The sequence below is a fragment of the Camelus dromedarius genome, chromosome 3 (assembly GCF_036321535.1).
Source record: "Camelus dromedarius isolate mCamDro1 chromosome 3, mCamDro1.pat, whole genome shotgun sequence".
NCBI lineage: Eukaryota > Metazoa > Chordata > Mammalia > Artiodactyla > Camelidae > Camelus > Camelus dromedarius.
In genome coordinates, this window is record NC_087438.1 from 11987876 (window position 1) to 12007638 (window position 19763).

At 44.4% G+C, this 19763-nt stretch overlaps 1 protein-coding gene across 2 annotated transcripts in view; it reads right to left on the bottom strand.

The window, feature by feature from the left end:
- RETREG1 (reticulophagy regulator 1) overlaps positions 1-19763 on the bottom strand; it is a 121473-nt gene that overhangs the window by 21959 nt on the left and 79751 nt on the right. The window contains exon 1 of one of the 2 annotated variants that reach the window (XM_010981981.3): positions 12418-12996. The exons of the other annotated variant lie outside the window; for it this stretch is intronic. Within the exon in view, the coding sequence (XP_010980283.1) occupies positions 12418-12452 (35 nt within the window). The 5' untranslated portion in view covers positions 12453-12996. Of the gene's footprint in view, positions 1-12417; positions 12997-19763 lie in introns of those variants that run through there. 2 annotated transcript variants of the gene reach the window in all.

Below are 19763 nucleotides of genomic sequence, written 5' to 3' on the forward strand. Positions count from 1 at the left end.
GGCCAGGAGTGAATCAACACTGTGAATTCTGTCATGAATCAACTCTTTGGAATCATTAAGCAAATCAAATTAATGTTCTTTTAACGAATTATGCTAAAGAGTGCAGGGATATAATAATGCACAGATCAGTGGCATCGTGACCACAGAAGTCACAGGGAGGCTATGTGGAGGTCTGACTAGTCCACAGGAGGAATTCAGGTTTCTCAAGTCTATAAAATTAAGGAGCTGAATCAGCTCAGATATTAACTGTTTTTGCTAATGGCTCCCTTCTAAATATCTCAGGTATTCAGAGGGTCCATGGGCCCTGGGTTGAGTACAATGACAGCTCTTGCTCAAGGATTTTATACTCCATTCACATGTTTGCTTGAAACGCTGAATTTGGCAAAACTCTAACGATACCCTCTACTTTTATGAAATAAACATTTATTTTCTCCTATGAAGAAGAGATTCAGAAAGGGACACTAACTTGAGAGATGAACACTTAAAGCTGGCAACATCCCCTAACACATCCCTGGTGACGCTGATGGGAAACAGAACCGCAGACAGCAGCTCTCAGTGACACTTCACGTCCTGATGTCAAAGTGTCAGCTCTCGGGACCGGAGAGGTTCCCAGCAAATGGGCCTCTCATTAAGCTGAGAAGGCCCAGGCTACTTCCATTTTCTGAGGCTGTGAGGCTCTTAAAGATGTAATATATCAATGCTTGTGGTCCTGTAATGGAGGAACTGAAAGCCATATGAGGAATTCCATCTTTCCTTTCCATCCGATTGCTGATTTCCGGCCCTGGGGACTACAAGGCCAGTGCAGACGCCCATCTGGCCTGCCTTCTGCGGGCTCAGTCAGCTGGATCCGCGCCGGTGGCCTCGACACTGCAACCTTCGTGATTTGTTACCTTTCTTCGCTAAGGCACTAAAACATAAAAGTAGGGATTCTGTGCTTGGTCAAAGCAGGGACCTATGATTTCACTGGAAACATGGACTGGGAGATCACAGAGATCGGGGTTAGGGTGTAAAAGCAAATTTACTGGAAACAGTGGGTGCTCCTAACTGTCAGGCCCTAATTACCTGGGAGGAATTAAACCTTCCTTTCTCAGATTTTTCATATGGGGTTTAAAAGAGCTATCATAGCCTACTTTATCTATTGCAAACAGTGATCACTTTAAGCTGCTCTTTCAGAATTAAATAACTTTTCTATTCCCTTATCTGGGCTGGTATAGGTTACTAATTCTAAACCATATTAATGAGAAGTCAGTATGAAGATTCTTAGCCTCACTGTATAACTTGAATATTGTTGACGGAAGACTAACAAACCAAGCAGTACACTCTTGGGGCAGTCAACTCATTCCAAAAAAATTAACTTACATATACATGTTGTGGGAGTTACAAAATTGCCAACTGAGTTAGGACTTGGAAGAAAGATTAGTGTTCTTGCATAAAACACACCCCCATGAATTAGCCATGATTTCTAATTGTATTTATTTAAAGAGGTGCAAGAATTTAACGACAAGTCGAACCACCCACATAAAGGATCATTCTAAATGTTTACACCTATTCTCCACCAAACTTTCTAGTTGTTTGGCCACTTTTTCAAAAAAGTAGCTCTTACTCATTCTCTCTAATACATTCAACTTAGTTTTCATAGAGGTAAACAGCTCTGTGTATTAAGATATAAGTTTGCCTACTGTATCAGATGTCAAAGTGACAGGGGTTTAAGAAAGAGAGCACTTCTTTTCTCCCTCTTGCACCCAGCAGAGCATTGTGGTCCAGCGCTGTTATGGGATCTCTGTAACGTTGTAGACCCAGGCTCTTTCCATCTTGCTGCTCAGATGCTCTCAATATCACACTTCCATCCCACAGTCCACTGCAGCCAGCAGGGAGGGGAAAAAGGGAGCAGCGGACACTTCCTCTCCCTTTGAAGTCATGGCCTGCAATCTGTGTGCAGAGCTTCCACCCACCTCCCACTGGCCAGAACGCAGTCACATGGCCGTGTCTGATGCAAGTGAGTCTAGGAAATGTAACTCAATTGCTGGTGGCCATCGTCCAGCTGAAACTTGAGATTCTATCACCAAAGGAAGAGAAGTCGGGTATTCGGGAACAACCAGGAGAATCTCCCACAGCAATACTCCTTTTGATCTCTTATTTCATCAGGTTACATAATTTACAGTTAAAATTATGCAATTACAATAGCACCAACAGCGGGCATTAAGGTATTTGAGAATAAACACACTGACTCAGTAAGCACACAACTCAGATGGTGGAAGCAGTCATAAACCAGAGCAGGCAGACAACCGTGGTCTGCAAAGGGCCAGGCAGCAGGTGTTCTCAGCTCTGTTGGCCGCTCAGTCCGTCCATTCAGCTCTACCACTACAGCACGAAGGCTGCCGCTGACCAACATGCAAATGGGAGAGCACGAGCGTTCCAATAAAATCTGAGTTACAAGAGCGGGCTGTGGGGTGGATTTGGCCTCTGGGCTGCACCAGCTTGCTAGGTTCAGGGTGCCATGGGCTTCACGCGGCCCTACTGTAGTGATGGGCATCAGTGATTAGCCCAGCCGGCTGCCCGGGAACCACCCGGAGAGCTTCTAGTCTAAGGACCCCTCCCACTTATTGTGTATGTTCCAAGTGCTAGCAACTACATTGGGAACTTTATACTAATTCCTCGCATCCTCACATACTCTGACAAGGTAGGTAAAAAGCCCCCACATTCCAGATGAGAAAGCAGACACAGCCAAGAAGTCGCAGCACCAGGACAGGAACCCAGGACTTTCCAGACCCAACCCAGCAGCCTCCCAAGCCCGCGGTTAGAAAAACAGTCCTTTTGCCAATAATATATGAAATAAAAGCACTCTATTTCTTGTCGTAGTACTGGGGAAACTGTTGTTTGCCAGATGTGACTTGTCAAGTATTTCAATGAGAAAGACTTCCTCTGACCTTAAAACAGTCCTTGTCCTAGAAGTTTATCCAGGTTTCAGCAAAAGGCATCTAACCTTTAGATTTTCCCTGGGTAAAGCTGCTAAGGTCTCAAGCTTCAGAGCACCGGTAACTGCTGGAGGGGCAAAGTCAAGGTGCCATCAGTAACCCTGCAAACTTGGAGGGTCTTTCAAAGTTTATCTAAATAAACGAAGTCTATTTCCCAACCCCTCCATCTCCCCCGCCCCCAACTCCTCACCCGGGTGCAGTGGGCCCCACTCACATGACCACTCCACCTCCCCAAGCACGGCAGACCACGCTAACTCATCACAACACTCTTTCCAGAACCTTCCTGATGAGGCCTCACAATCCAGTCAAAGTTTCAAGCACCATTTCCAGTTTACCGGAGTTGGCACGGAAAAAATGAAGTCATTTACCATCAAACCCTCAGCACCCTCAATGCTTACCGTACGGAACAGACCGCCTCCCCCTTTCCCCTCCGCGGTGCCCGAAAAAGGGATTATCAGTTACTTCCCTTAGTATCGCTGCCAAGGTTTGTCCTATCTTAGTTTACTGAGCCAATCTCTTCTTGTTTCCGCAAGCAGGTCATTAATTCTAGGTTTATAATCTACTTTTGTGCGTGTTCCTTTTATAACAAAATCTACACCTCTAAATCTTGCTTCATACAAACAAATATGCTTCTAAGTACTACCAAATGGGGAAACTATGACTATTTAGAGTCTGTGTTCAGTTTAATCACTTTGGAAGGAAAGTTACCCACCACTTCTGCTGCACGGCTACTCCAGAAACACGCAGTTAATTTCTTAAAGAAGGGAGTTCAAACAGACTCAGGCCACCTAATCAGTGAGTCCTGATAGAATGCTCTGAGGAGAAGACACTAGTAATTTCCAAAAATACACAAGCACATTTGTAAGCCCCTCATCTTATCCAAAGATGGAGTCTGTCAGTGTCGTTTCTACGGGCTTAATGTGAAGATGCACCACAGACAGATGGGTTTGCTTTCCTTCCAAAACTCAAGTGCTTGCTTACAGACCCACCGAAACGCCACCATGAGATGTCACTTCCTGAGTCACAGAATCACAGTGGTACGCAGCTGCCTGTTCCGTTTACAGCTGGCAAGGAGGCCACAGCGCAGTGGCAATTACCGCGGGACACTCCTTAAGCCCCACAAGCGGTTATCTGCCCGGCTCTGGAGCCGCGGTCTCCACCCTGGGCACACAGCAACCCGCCACAAGTCACAGGTACCCGGGAGAGGAGGCATCCGGGGGTCGGGCCTCTCCCACACCTCTTCCCACGTCAGGCCCTCACGACTGCAGCCCCCGCCTTCCGAGGCGAGGACTCTGCCGTCTGGCGATCCCTCCTCAGACACCGTGGAGGCCACAGAGCGACATCTTCAACAGCCCTCGGTGGCGTTTACCCAGTGGGTGTCAATCACACCCAGGGCAAGCCGACCCTCTGAAAATGAGGCCGGGGGTGGGAGTGCGGAGCCAGGAGGAGGTGTGATCCGGCCTGAAAGACTCACAGGAGCCTTCTTCTAAGGGTAACAGACTGTCCTGAGCTCACCTGACCTGTGTGTGTCCCCCAGGAACAGCCAGGACACCCCCTGCCCCACTGTTCCCGGACGTCTGCACCAGGACACTTTGTGCTCTAAATGGACTGCCTTGTGTTGCTACATCCAGGTTTGCCCCTTGTGTCTGCCAATTTGGGATCAACAGGTGGCAGGTACCATGAGTGAGAGAAGGCACTTCCTGGTGGGAAGGTACCAGGGGAGCACTGAGGTTAGAGAGAGAGTGAATGAATGAGAGGATGAGAGAGAAATGGGGGGGAAAACAAAAAACAAATAAACAAACAAACAAAAAACCACACGGGGCGCAGCAGCTCAGGGAGAGTCATCCTGCTGGATCATCTCACCCACAGAAAACACTGGATGAGATGACGCTGCTCTGGCCCACGAGCCAGAAGCCAGGACTCCCCCAGGAGCTCATTTTTATTTTCCTACTCAGAGTTCACTGGTGGTTTCACAAGAACAGCTAAAGAAGCATAAACAGACTTTTAACCCACTTCTGCCTGAAGGTCTTTCCTCCAAGTATCCTGTGGATACTCAGCTCACTGTCGGATGCATTGGACAGACATTCTCATTCCCCTACGAAGGGGTAAATGCTCTCGCTCAGCACAGGTCGTTGGCGTGATACCCATGCTCACTTGGGTTAAATCAATCCCAGGAAGGATCAAAACAACGTGAACCAAACACGCACCCCTTGTGGCCCTATCCAAACAGGAAGAGCACACACACCACCTAGACCAGACCAACCAGGAGTGCCCCAATTCCGCACGCACCCCCGTGCAAATGCAGACTTGAGAACAGCACTTACAGCTGATCCTTTTTATCTGTGCATGTGTCTACCTGGGTGAACAGGTACAGGGAAATATCTAGAAGGGCATTCATCAAAGGGTTGACTGATTATATAAGGACTGGAGGCTTGGGGGTAATTTGTACTTTTTGCACTTTTATTTATTTTTAATATTTAACAATGAATTATATGCCACTTTCACAAAGAGAATAAAGCCACCAAGAAAAGACCACCATCTAAAGAGAGTCAATGACCACCCATGCTGAGCAGCCTCCTTGTATATCATGACCGGCAATTGGATATTCACAAGGATTAGACCACAGATGGTCGGGATGTTTTCACTCAAAAGTGACCTATTCTATATTGCTTAAGGAAGTGTACAACTTAATTAAATATTAACTATTTCTGAGCACTTATAATGAGCCATTCACTAAGCTAAATATTTAATGTAGATTACCGTATTTATAAGACAAACCTATAAAGGAAGTATTATTGTCTTCATTTTATGGAAAACAAAATGAAATTCAGAGAGGCCACCTAACTAGTCAGTGGTGAGGCTGGGATTTGCAGGCAGGATTGGGAACAGCTTTGCATCCCTCCACAGACCATGTCTGCAGTCACTCTACGGAACAGTCGAAATAGTTAAGTGTTTCATCTAAAGAAGTGAGCTTCAACTAACGAGGAAGTTATTCTGTATATATAAGTATATTCATCAAGAGACTAGATCACTGGAGTGTTCCTCTGTTAGGAAGAGATGTCACTGGTTTGCAATTTTTCTAAGAGCAGGAGAGGGAGCCAAACCCAAACGTTTTACTATGTAACCTTTCCAATGATAACTGACAAAAGTTCATAAAAACAAATAGTAGGTGAACATTTTTTCTCATTCTGGTAGTTTTAAAATAAAGCCTGCAAGTTCAATGACATTCTTCCCAAGAATAAGTGGGGTTCATGTCCTCTCCCCTCAAACCTGGGTTCTTCTACTGTTTGACCAAGAGGACATGGTAGACCTGATGCTTGGCCAGTTTCTGGACCCAGGCCTGTAACTGGCAGCTCATACTTCACGCCCTCTGATCCAATCATCCCCTTAATGAGTAAAATTAAAGTGGTATCTCTCACTCTCATTTATGTGGCAAAATAATTTTGAATAACAGAGGAATATTAATATATGTGGAAAAATCTAAAGGATAGAATATTTTGCAGGCATTAAAAATGCATCCAAAATGTTTAATGTCATTGGGAAATTCTTATGAGAGAAAAAAAAAGCAGGGTACAAAATTGTACATATTCTACATAATTATTGTAACTTTGCCAAGAAAATCTGTCCAAAGAAGTACTAGAAGAAACATAACGATCTTTTTTTTTTTTTTAGGGGAGTAAGATTCCAATTCATCCTCTCTTCTTTATATTCATTTTTCTCTGTACTATTTTTGTTTCTCCAAATAAAGAGTTGTAACATGTTTTAGTGGGAGGACACCACTGTGTATGAGATTGGCCCCTCAGGTAAGCTCGTGGCCTCACATACCTTCTGTGGGACTCAAGATTTCCAGTGAGGAGACACCAAGCAGACCTGGACACAGGTTTGCCCCTGAAGGGACAAAGTCTGGAAAGAAGGACAGCCTGCAGGAGTGGGCTGTCCCTCTGGCAGGACAGCTTCTCTTGGCTGTCCTGGGACACCCTTTTTGTGGCCCACCATACAGCAGCTGCAGCCCTCCTTGGCACTGGAAACCAAAGAGGCCTTCATCAGACTGTAGGGATGGCAAAGAATTAGTCACCCTGTGTTTATAAGAAATGAGCTTTCACAGGGCTTGATTACCAGAGCTCACCGGGCAGCCGTGAGGGTTTGGGAAGCGCGTTGCTTGCTCCCTGGTGGTTAAGATATTTCACACTAAACAAACTCTCTCGCGACAAGGACAGACTGCATTGTTCTCCGTTTTCTTAATCGATTCCAAATATTAGCCCAGCTGGATCAAAGTAGGATTTCAAAAGTGGTAAACACTGTCTACGCCCGAGAGCTATTTCCCACAACTCTGTTGGAGGGTGAAAGAAAAATAAATCATTAATTTCTGTGACAAACCTCTACTTTGGGAATAACATAAATGAAGAAGATGGAGCACAGTTAGAATTAAACACTCACTCTTGCATCACTTGTGTGCTGGGGCTGGCCCCTGCAGGTTCACAAGAACCAGTTTCGAGCATCTCTTCCAAACCCCACTTTCATAGGTGGCTTGAAATGGACCATAGCGGGAGTATTTACAACAGAGGAATCAAGGAATGCTGAAGATCAGAGAGCCGGTTGTTCAGTATCTACCAACACACCACTGCCTACAAGGCCCAAGAAGGGGTTCCCCTACCTCTCTCATTCACCTCCAGACACCCCCTCCTTTCTCCTCACATCCCAACCTGACCAGACGGACTTTCTGAGCATCAAGCCCACGGAGTGCATGACTACCACACAACTGCCATAGAAGGCGTGTCTAACTGCACAGGTGCAGGGGTCAGCTGCCTGCCTTCAAACAGCTACTCCTTTACTTACTGGCTGTGTGAACCCTGTTTATTCACTTCACCTCTCTGTGCCTATTTCAAAACCAATGGCAACATGAGGACTTTTGCAGGCATAAGAGAGCTGAAATACGTGGGGACCCACCTCAGCTGAAGGTCCAGGCACACAGAGCTGGGGCGTGCTGGTCAGACTTCTTTGTGAGGCTTTTCTTAGCCTCACTGTATATTTTAAAGAAATAGTATTCATCAACAAGGAAAAATTAAGCCTATAATTGGGCCAACCTGGATTATTAAAAACATCTAGCTTAAAGAATGTATTTAAACCAATTTCTTTTAAATCTTCCAAGAATAAAATTGCTAATGCCATTTGCAAATACTAAAGAGGCCACGTGCTTTTAGAAAGCTTTGGTTTTCTCAAATACAATAGCCCTGGGCATATCCAGAACCCAAATGTACAGCATCCTCCCCACTATGAGCAGAGCAGTCACGCCTGTGAGTAGCTGAGATTCCTACTACAGAGCTCCAGTTTTAGAGGCTCAGTGGCCTTTGGCAAACTTTTGAATCTTCACTATGTTATATGAAAAGTCAGATGGCCAACTTCAGAGAGCCCTGCATTAGCAGCCAGCGGTTTGCTTCTGAAATGCTAAAACTGCACACTGTTCTTTTGGTAATAGTCTACTTAGCAGGAAATATTAAATCTGGGTAAAGCATAAGCAGATGCCTCTAAGCAATGTGGAAAACAACTGCTCTCTGCGGTTTCCAAGAGGGCATCCCCTCAGTGTCCTTTCCCCTGTCCCGTGGTTGGCAGGACACCAAGCCCATCCTTCCTCCCCATGGACTTCTGAGATCCTTGTCCAAAAAACCCACACCAGAGCCTGTCACACACTCAGAGCCCACATCGCTGGGCCAGACTCTCTGTCTGTTCTCTCTCTTACAAAGTAAAGCCCCTGATGTGAGTCCAAGTACCTAGGACAGGTCTACACCCCCACGTGGGGGACCCAGGTACCCGTCACCTGAGGAGTGATCCCAGACTACTCTGTGGCTTCCAGGATAGCAGCCCTTCTCCTTGGATTTTCTTGATGTGTCCTTCATACTGATTTCTGAAATGCTTATCCAGCTACTTCCCAACGTACAAACTCAAGTTATGCTCCTAAAGTTAGCAGCATTATCACACCTCAGAATCCACGTTTCCATGAGACGTTATAAATGGTGCTAAGATCCAATTCATGAGCGCACATATTACCTCGGTATGTCTCTCAAGTGTTTACTGAGGTGGCCCCACGGCCCTCAGCTGCTCGCTCAGGACCTCTCATACCCTGGAATGACATCCAGCCTCCGACCACGGCCTGTGAGGCGCTGTGGGCCTGGCCACCCCCTTTCCTAGTCACGGCTCTCTTTTCCTGCCTTTCTGCTCCTAAGAGGCCGTCTCAGGATTTCCACCCAAGCCCAGTCCTCTCCATGCAACACACTCTCCTTACACCTCACACGACCAGCCGCTTCCAGTCTCAGCTGTGAGAGCACTTCTGCGGAGAGCACGTCTTAACTACTCTTCCAGGTAATTCCCCACATTACCATTTTTATTTTTATCTTTTCTGTCCTCTGATCAGAAATACTCTTTACTTATTTTTTTAACTTGTGCCGGCCTCCCCCATTCAGACTGTGTGCTCCTTGAGAGCGGAGGCCCAGCCCATCACCCCATCACCAGGCACAGCCATTGGCTTGGATGCAGCTTGATAAACACATCCCAAATGAGCCAGGGGACGCGGGGACCTAGTTATCTTCTGTGGAAGTGCTGCTGAGATGAGACACATTCAGGGCCCGGTCTTGGAAGCCTAGGATGCCCCTGCTTCAGGGCAGCTGGAAGAGGCATCGCCTCACTTATCCACTCCACTCAGGCTGCTGGGGACATCTGAGGGCCTGCCCGCTGCCTTGAAGGTGGGATCCGAAATGAGGTGGGATGAAGAAGCAGACGTCTGGCCTGGGTATAATTTTCCTCGCATTTCTGGATCCTGTCTGCTTCCCGGGTCGCTGCCTCTACTTTCTTCTTCTTCGGCACCGGATGCTGCCTGCTTGGGCTTCTGCCTTCCTGATCTGGCATAGGAATGGCATTTGGGGGGGGAGGGCAGGGGAAATTAAGTTTATTTATTTATTTAGCGGACTTACTGGGGATCGAACCCATGACCTCGTGCATGCTAGGCATGTGCTGTACCACTGAGCAGCCCCCTCCCCTCCCCTCCCCTCCTCTCCATGGCATTCTTTCACACCCTCTCCCCTCATCTGCTGACCCCGACACTGGCACAAAGTCTTCGGAGCGTCTTACCAAGAGTGTTCACTATTGGCAACAAGATAAACGGCCAGGAGGAGGGGCTCTCCTCTGCTTCCCTCCCCGCCCCCACCCCCCAGCTGTGTTCACGCTCATCCATTTGGTGAATATGAAACCGTGTGTCAGAGACGCTGGACCACCGCGCAGGAGGCCGGCCATGCGGGCGGTGCGGGAAGCACAGTGCAGGTGCCCTAACGCAGCAGCCCAGTATTTGGTTCCCACTGATTAAACGCAGAGTTAGCTCGCGGCCAGTTACAGAGCAGTTTGGGTCAGCAGATTCCAGAACAGAACAGAAGTAACATGAAGAAGCCCGTATGTGAGCCTCAACCAGAACCTGCTACAATCGAGCTCCAAGAACATGTTCCATCAGCAGATAGGAGACTCATAATAGTTACTTCTCTTTCAGGCGTGGCTTGCACAAGGGAGTTGTCCAGTGACATTTAATCTCAAATTTAGCAAGAGGAAAACTCCCTCACAAGCATGATATTTTACTTCTAGCCTGGCTCTAAACGCTCCCCCTGGCTGGGGTGCCGTTTCTAACTTCCTGCACAGATGGGGGAAAAACAAGCAAGTGCACGGGGCAAAGCAGATTCTATAGGAAATCACCAGCTGCTGAGAGCTGGGAGTTAACTCATCAGAATGAAAAAGTGGGGGCAGGGGTACCCTACTTCAAACGAGTGAGATGTTTCTCACTTTCAGCAAATGTATTTTTAGTTTCTGGTAATAATATTGATTAGATATGTGCCGATTTTATATACATACATCCATATATATTTTTATATATACATCTTATCTGTTTATCTTTTGTAACCAGTACAATATTCTTAGGAAAAAACTGGTCTGTTTAGTTTACATCACAAACTGTTAGTTCAAAATATTTATAATTATCTATAATTAATTAACTTAATTACTCTTTAATTTAACTGTGATAATATTATGTTTCATTAAGCAACCCTTATTACATTTTTGCCAAATCTCTCCCTTCAGCCTGTCCCCTAAATATAAAGTGGTTTAAAAATACACTCCATTCAACAAGTATTTATTAAAAGTACCTATTCAGTGCAAACATCTATGCAGAGAGTTGGTGGGAAAGCCATGATGTAAAGTGAAAAAGAGAAAGGCCTGCTTTCAGAAATGTTACAATGTCATGAGGGGACACATAAATACTGGTAGAGCCCCCATCATCTCAAACCCAAACTGACATTTAACCTTCTCTGAAAACGTTTTCTTAGCTATTTAATTAGTCCATGTCCTAACTCTAGGCACTTGTATGAACATCATCTTCAAGCAGTTGATTTAATGTTTCATTTTATATAGAAAGTTCTTTCGTTATTCAACGAAATGTGAACTTAACATCCCCTTTGATGGACTGGGAAGGAATCTGGAAGAAAATATAAACTAGGAAACTAAAGAGAAAAGTAGCTTTTAAGGAAACGATTACAACTGATTAGAGTCCACACACATACGCTATACAACCACGGCTGAAAAGGGATGCTCACACAAGGACGGAAAAATCACTGTAGTGTTCCTATTCCTTGAGAGTTACCAGTTTCCACTTTCTTTGACAATAAAACTGTCAATAACCTCTTGTTTTTTTTTTAAACAGCTTTCTTTCTACTTCATGTATATATCTCCAAATTTCAGTGACCCTAATTAGAATTCCAATGACACCAGTTCATACAAATTTTGTGAACACAGCAATGGGGCTAGAAATGGAAACTTTCAATGTGGACATAAGTTATGCTCATATTAATAGAAATAACTGCCTGCCTCCTTTCTCACCTCTATTGCCCCCTTCTTAGAGCCAGATTATTAATAAAAACTTCGATACAACTCATGTACTGCATATGGGAGCCCCTAGGATCACATTTTCAAAGGTAAAAACTGTGGTTAAAAAAATTATTGCAATAGTAAAATGGATATATTGGTCTAAGAGTTCACCTTTACAAATGTTCAACAAGTCTTTAAAATGCGAGCATTTTACAAAATGTTCACTAGCTTAGATTTCTAACAACTACCATCTAAATTTAAAACTCAAACATCAAGAAATTCAAGGAGACTTTACAGGGTGTAGGAGGAAACACTTTTTAATAATTTCAGGCCATCACTTCCTCATTCAAGAAAAACACTTAATAGCATATGTTTCTAAAAATATATTCAGTTAATTTTTTGTCTCTCTCTTCATGCTAAAGAAAACTCCATTTCTATTTTTTTAATTTTAATTTCAACTGCCTTTTATATTAGTCAATAATATTTTTTAAAAGATAATTAGTAAATGAAATAGACTCCAGAAAAAGTAAATATATATCATAATTACCTTTTGCCTGGTCCAAAGTCCTCACCTTCAGGCATTGCTGCCCTTTAAAGAAACAATAACAAAGTGGAGATGGTTTCTTCTCCTCGCTGACGGTGACTGTCAGGAGGGGGAATACCCCAGTAAGTCAAGTTCTTTCCTTTTGGGAGAAAAGCGCTCCTCCCTTACTCAGAAAGTAGGTGTTTACAAATGTCTGAAGCGCCTGCCTGCCTTGAATGAAGCTCAGAGCCGGGTTATCAGGACTGTCCCCTTCTAAAAATAAATAGGTCACCTCTTCCTCCTGGGACCGTGACAGGCAGCTGGGAGCAAGCACTGCCCGGCTGCCCAGCATTTTCTGCCCAGTCGTGTGAGAAGGTGTCACCACCCAGCGATTAACCTTTCCTGGGATGACTTCACCTAGACCAGCCTCCCCTTTCTCTTCCCCCTTTTTTTTTTCCTGGCATGACAGGGCACCCCACCGAAGGACGGCAGGGCTTGAAACTCAGCCTGGGCTATCAGATCTCCAGCTCACAGGAGGGGCTCGGGGGTGGAGATCAAGACGGGCAGCACCTGCCAGAGCCGAGAGGCGCGTCTGTGCTGGAAACGCACAGCCACTCAGCAAAAACATCCCTTACTTAACAACAACAACAAAAAGGGGTGGGGGGAGCAGTGAAAGAGGGAATGTCAATAAATAACTGTGTTTTTAGGGATACTGTTTTGCCAGAAAGTCTTTCTTTGGGTCATCTAGATGTCTCAACTCAGAAGTCAGCACACCAGTGTGGGTCCGTGTGTTCCTTTGGTTAACGTGGTTTCCTCTGAGGTGCCACCCCTCTGCCGTCAGGGAGCAGCTGCACATTGGAGCCTCAAACATTTTTATAGCTCGGTCCCTCACTGCCTACAAGTCACCCATTACCAGGGACCCTCATTCTGCTTGTTTTCAAAAAAGGCTAAGGAAAATGTTACTGAGATCCCTTTAGGAATATATCCTGAAAGCTTTGCATAAAAACTTGGAACCATTTTTCTTTTTCCAGATTGGGAATGTTAAGTAAGGCCATACGCAAGATCTAATTATTGAGAAACAATATACTTTTCTTTTCAAAACATGTGTTCCATGGTTATAGGATTAGTCATAGCTAATCCTAGCCACATATCTGTATTCCATGTATACTTCGCATTTATATGTGTGAAAGTGATTTCTAGAGCATTAAAAAATTGAAAAGTCAAAACAAATATCATGTACTTTTCTTGAGACAGCATTAGCTATTTTGTGACACACGTGTCGCGGCAATTGGAGACAATTCTTTAATAGTTCACACAAGAGGTGAAGTTTTAGACTTCAAGCTCTAAGGCTAAGTGGCTGCAGACGCTCAAACACATAACTCAGACACTGCTGACCTTGAAAGAAAGCAGTCATAAGCAGAGTTCCGAAGGTCAAGGCGTGCCCAAGCCTCTCAGAACTGGAGCAATGTGCTGTGTCGTTAGAAGTTCCGGGTCTGAAGAAGGGAAAACTTGAGGCACTGACAACGTTATCCACGAGAATATTTCATCACTTCTACTTAACCTGATCCACAAAAATGCAAATTCTAAGATCTAATTCTCAGTTCTAACAATTCTATCCCATTAACTTTACCTTTTTTGGTCCTTTTAAGCTCCGACTGCGCTGTTCCTTGACTACCTACAGCAGCTGTTGTTGAACCTAGCTGCTGCTGACGACAGAACTGACTACTATATCCCTGAAACCTGCCTCTCAATTTTAAAGGACAATTGGCTGTGCTGTGCTGTAGGAGATGGATTATCCATTACTACGATCAAATATTTCCTTTAATTTCCTCTAAAAATACTTCCTTTAAGCACTCCTTCATGCATTTTTAAGTTACTTGCTCCAACCATAAATTCCCCTATAGGTATATTTGTGTTAATTTCTGAAATTCACAAGGACAAGAAGGGGAAACAGGACGGCACAGATGTCAAAAACCAGAGGGAGGACACAGTGGGTGGCTTCCTTGCCTGAATGACACCTGCGGTCCTGTGGGGAATTAGGGTGCCAAGGGTTCCCTCATCACTGCTGACCCAAAATCTACTGGGCATCCTGAATTTAAGGACTCAGAGAATACAGATGTGGGAACGACCCTGAGGGCCACAAAAGCCAACCAGGATTTTCAGGTGCCGAATCTGGGGTCCAGCAAAGTTAGATGACCTCCTGGTGTCAGAGCCTTCAGTGCTGAGGGCTCTTTTCATTCCTGCAGAAGAACAGACAGCAGAGACCATCCATTCTGGCAAGTCCAACACAGTTTAAGTTTTCTTATACCCGTACTCCTTCAAAATCTGCACATGCTTAATTTTAGTAATATTTAAGTGAGCATTTTTATTTTCTTTTGCAGTGTAATGTCATACAGTATGGGCTAAGAAAATAATTGTCATTTCAAAGTTAAATGGCTACTTTCAATATGACAATACATATATGTATACGCATGACTGGGACATTGTGCTGTACACCAGAAGTGGACACATTGTAACTGACGGTACTTGAATAAAAAACAATAAAAAAAATTTTTTTAATTAAAAGAAAATTTTAATGGCCACTTTTCTTAATGTCCTTTTTTCTCTTGACACAGTCATTGGTCTAAGAATTTTGTTTTTGTTTTTGTTTTTGTTTTTTTCCATTTCTCCTCCAGCAGCACTGACTGAGGCTCTGGAACTTGCAGAGACAATGAGAGGGACCTTTCCTCTCTTGGAGGTTACAGGACAATACTAGCATGCATGGCTAAAAAATGGGGGTGGGTGGTTGTGAGTGGAGACAAAATGACTATGGGAGGTAGATAATTAATTCTCTGCTAAGCTGAACTAACAGAATTCTTGCTGAAGGCAGGCCGGGGGTCAGGTGTTACCTGGGGGATGGTGAGACATGAGGGATTTGTGGTTAGCTGCTAAGGGTGATCAAACACCAAGGGTGGAGGATTCTCCGTAAACTGACTTGACAAGTTTCTTGGTAAAACTGGATCCTGAGGACATACGCAAGGACAGAGCCTAGCTGAAAAAGAGCTCAGAGGAGCCTGACTAGAGTTTGGTCAAAGAGAGAGTCTTTGTCACCTCGTAAGAACAAGGCACATCTTGATTTTGTGTAGCACTCAGTGGACCTTTCAGATCTGCACGGTCCAATATGGTAGCCACTAGCCACACCTGGCTACTGAGCACTTAAAATGTGGCTAGTTTGGAATTTAGGATGGAATAGGAAAAAAAGAATGTTTTCTGCTTGATGATTTTGTGTTAGGAAAACTCAAAACTGCAAATCTATAGCCAAGTTATTTTGGAATATTTCCCTCTTTCCCCTCTTTGTTTTTTGTGTATTTTTTTTTAATTCTCAAGAATATGTAAGAACTTACTTCACTTATCTGCCCTTCAAAGCAAATTTCAATGAAATTGGTTCCACTGAGATGACTCTGCATTTTTAGTATAGACAGTATTTGAATAAAGTTGCTCAATTAAAAAAAGGAACTATCTCATCACCTATGTTTATATTGATTACATGTTGAAATTATTTTGGGTATTTTGGTTAAAAAAATCATCAGAACATCCCTGAGAAGAGTCCACTGAGCATTTTCTCCCTCAATACTCAGCCTCTGCTATTCTCCACTAAAACCCTCTCCCATCTTCGCTTCCCTTCAGCCTCTGAAGACAAGACCCCATAAGGAACTTCTTCAAGGCCAGGCTGTATCCCAAGTTCTTCATTCCTCCCCTCCTCTCATCTCCAGTGTGTAGCATCAAGTGTCCCATCCTCTTCTCACCAGTTCCTGACCCTCCCAAATTCTACTTCCCCTCAGCCCACAGAAGTACCCAGGCCTTTTCCAGAAATCCCACCCCGACCACAATCTCCTTCTAGTCCCTAATCTCTGTCTTGTGCCCTTTACAACCAAAGGTCCTAACCAGTAGTCTGTGGCCAACTCACTCCTCACCAATTACAACCTACTTCTGGCCCACACTGCTCTTCAAACACAGTGGATACTTACTGTCCATCTAGTCTACCTGCTCTCCAGTGGCCCGGCCCTGCTGCCCACTCTCTTTGTCTTGATGCTCTCTCCATCCTTGGCTGGAAGACTCCACTTTCTGTGCTCAGCCCCACCCCTTTCAACATCAACATCCCTTCTTGGTTCCTTTAGGTGTCCCTCTGCTAACCAGCTCTTAAAGCTTGGTGATCTGCAGGGCCGAGCTTCCTAAACCTCAAACAGTACGGAGGAGTGGGCCCCACCCTCACTCACTCCCATCAGTGTGGGATGGGCTGTGAATCTGTTCCCAGATGGGGCTGCTGCTGCTGCTGCTGCCGGTGGGGGAACCACTCTTCGAGAGCACAGTCCTGGCGTTCTAACACTGGCCATCTTCCTTTTCATGCTACACAATCTCTCTAAGAAATCTCTCTGTTCCTGGAATTTCAACTCTCACCTCTGTGCCCAAATCTCTATTCCTAGTCATACACTCTCCAGAACTCCAAACCTACACAGATGGTCCTCAACTTATAATTTTTCGCCATCATGACAGTGTGAAAGAGAGATGCACTCAGGAGAAACCGTACTTGGAATTTTGAATTTCGAGCTTTTCGCGATCTAGCAAAATGTAGTACAACACTCTCTGGTGACGCTGCAGCGCCCAGTCGGCCATGTGATCAGGAGGGAGAACAACCAATACGCTTACAGCCATCCTGATGTTCACTTCCAGTACAGTGTTCAGTACATGAGCTATTCAACACTTTATTATAACGCAGGCTTTGTGTTGGATGATGGTGCCCAACTGGAGGCTCATGGAAGTGTCCTGAGCACGTTTAAGGTGGTCTCGGCTAAGCTGTGATGTTCAGCAGGTTAGGTGTATTGAATGCATTTCTGACTTATGATGTTTTCATCTTATGATGGGTTTGTCAGGACACAACCCCATCGTAAACCCAGGAGGATCTGTAGCTCCTGTCACCCACTAGCTGTGGTACACCAGAGCTGCCTCTGACTTGCTCATGAAAAAAACTCTTAACATCTCTTCCCACACCATGCTCAGTGCTGTGAAGGAGTTTGTTTGCAATCAGCCGTGGCATGGAAATTGGCAAAAGCTGCAAATCAACAACCTATCCCCTGCCCACCCAGAGCCAGCTGTTACATATGTACCCACACACCAGTGACTGCTAGATACCCTGACCTGTGTTCAATTAGTTAAATAAGGAGGCCGTTAGATCGAGGTGGTTCTAACCTTAGAAGCCAGCGTAAGCAAAGCAAAACCTGAGCCCATAAATGCCGCAAGGTTAAGAAACCGAAAGATAAGGACAATCCATCACAAACAGCCAGCCAGGGTTTCCCAAGTACGGGCAGCCACAGAGGACACAGCCAATCGAATGATTTTCTTGCTTTGCTTCCGAGCTTTCTCTATAAACGTCTTGCCCCTGGCTCCAGTCAGTGGAGCATCCTACCCTCTCTTCTGGTTTGGTGCCACCAGATTCAAACTGATTTCTGCTCAATATACCTTTAAAGTTTTTAGCATGCCTGTTTATCTTTCAATACTTGGAAGTCCCACAAATATCTCCAAAAACGAGTCCAGAGCAGATGCACCGTCTCTTAGAAACCTGTTCTTCCCTTATCCTCCCCTATTTCGTCTCTTCTTTTTCTTTCTTTGGGAAAAAATAATTTCTCACATCACTCTCAATCCCACGTTCTGAGGCATTTTCTTCATAGAATTTAGCAGTATCTCAGTTGATCTTCACTACTTGCTGACACATCACTATCTGAATCCCTCCCTCCCACGAGAAGGTACACAGGGACCTTATCTTCTTGTTCATTATCATCTCCCAACAATTGTACAGAGCGTGGTAGAGCTAGCTCCTAGAACAGCACATACGCCTATTATTTAAGGGTGATATTCTTAGTTAATATTAATTACATCAGTAAGTGAAGAAATGCTCCAAATGGTCAACATAGGCAAAAACATGGGAGCTATATTCATGCTTCCCTCTTCCTCACCAGCCGGAGAAGACACTCACCAAGTGCCACCAACTCTCACACACTGAGCTGTCTTTGTAACCACTCTTGTGACTGTGCCTGCTGTGGTTGCTGTCTTCATTCCGTCCAGTATCATCTGTTTCCCATGCTAGGGGCCACCAAACGTTTGTGCTCAAGCACCCCAGCTGGATACACTATCCAACAATATTGTGCATTTATAAATTACACACATATATATTTTCAGAGTACATATATGACTTGAAAATACTTTATGTACTTCATAAATCATACATAAAAGAAAAACATGTAGAGAGAAAATAAATACAAGTATACTTTATAATTGCAAAAGAAAAAAAACCCTAGAGGTCTATCAATGAGAGATTAATTAAATCATGGTGCAAAGAAATCCTACGCTAAAAAGGATGAGACATATTATAAAAGTCTTTCCATTATATAGCTAGCTTTAAAAAAAAAAGAGACTAGAAAACAAAATGCAAAGTATCCCACTGATGTAAAAATATACATTTATTATACACGGATGAAAATAATCTGAACAAAGATAGGTCTGAAGAAAGGGGAAATAGGACAAGAGGAAGTGGGGGAAGGGGGAGGGGAAGGGAAAGTGCTTCAAAGGGTCTACACAGAGGCATTAATTGTGGTTTTCTTTTCTGGCTTAAGAAAATAATGAATATTTTCTATTCTATTCTTTTTGCCTGTCTCTATTTTCTACTTTTCAGCAACAAATACAAATTACTCTTATGAGAAAAAAAAGTTCTTAAAACATGAAAAAGAAAAAAGGTTACTTTTAAATGGAAGGGGAAAACTTTCTGTGGCTTCCTGTCACAAAAGGGAAAAAATAAAAAAACCCTCTATTCTTTCACTTGGGAAACAAGGTCTTCAGGAGCGCATGCTGCCCCCGGCGGGCTCAGGATTTTTTCCCTCAAGCCAGACCAGGAAGAGCTTCCGTCTTCAAGGAGCTGACCGCTTGGAAGAAGAAGACATGTGCTGGCTGAAAGAATGAGAGAAAGAAAGCAGGAGCCAGCCCTCCCTCCACCCACTGACTCGAGAGGGTAAGAACCTCCCATACCCGACCAAAGACTCCCGGTGTCGCCAACACAGAATTTGTTTCTCGTGAAAATTCACAGTGTACATGATGCATTTTGCAAAAGTGGAATAAGGGTGTAAACTAGTGGAAACCCAGAGCTGCACAGGATACAGCTGGAAAACTATGACCGAGATCATCTGGATAGTCAGTCTTCTTCTTATTAATAATTAGTATCAGCCCAGTTACCCATTTTAGCCTTTTATCTTTTTTAAGCTTAGTGTTATGGAGTGTTTTCCTCAAATTTATTTTCATCCAAACACAGCTGGCACTCTAAAACCAACACAGAGTCTCTGAAG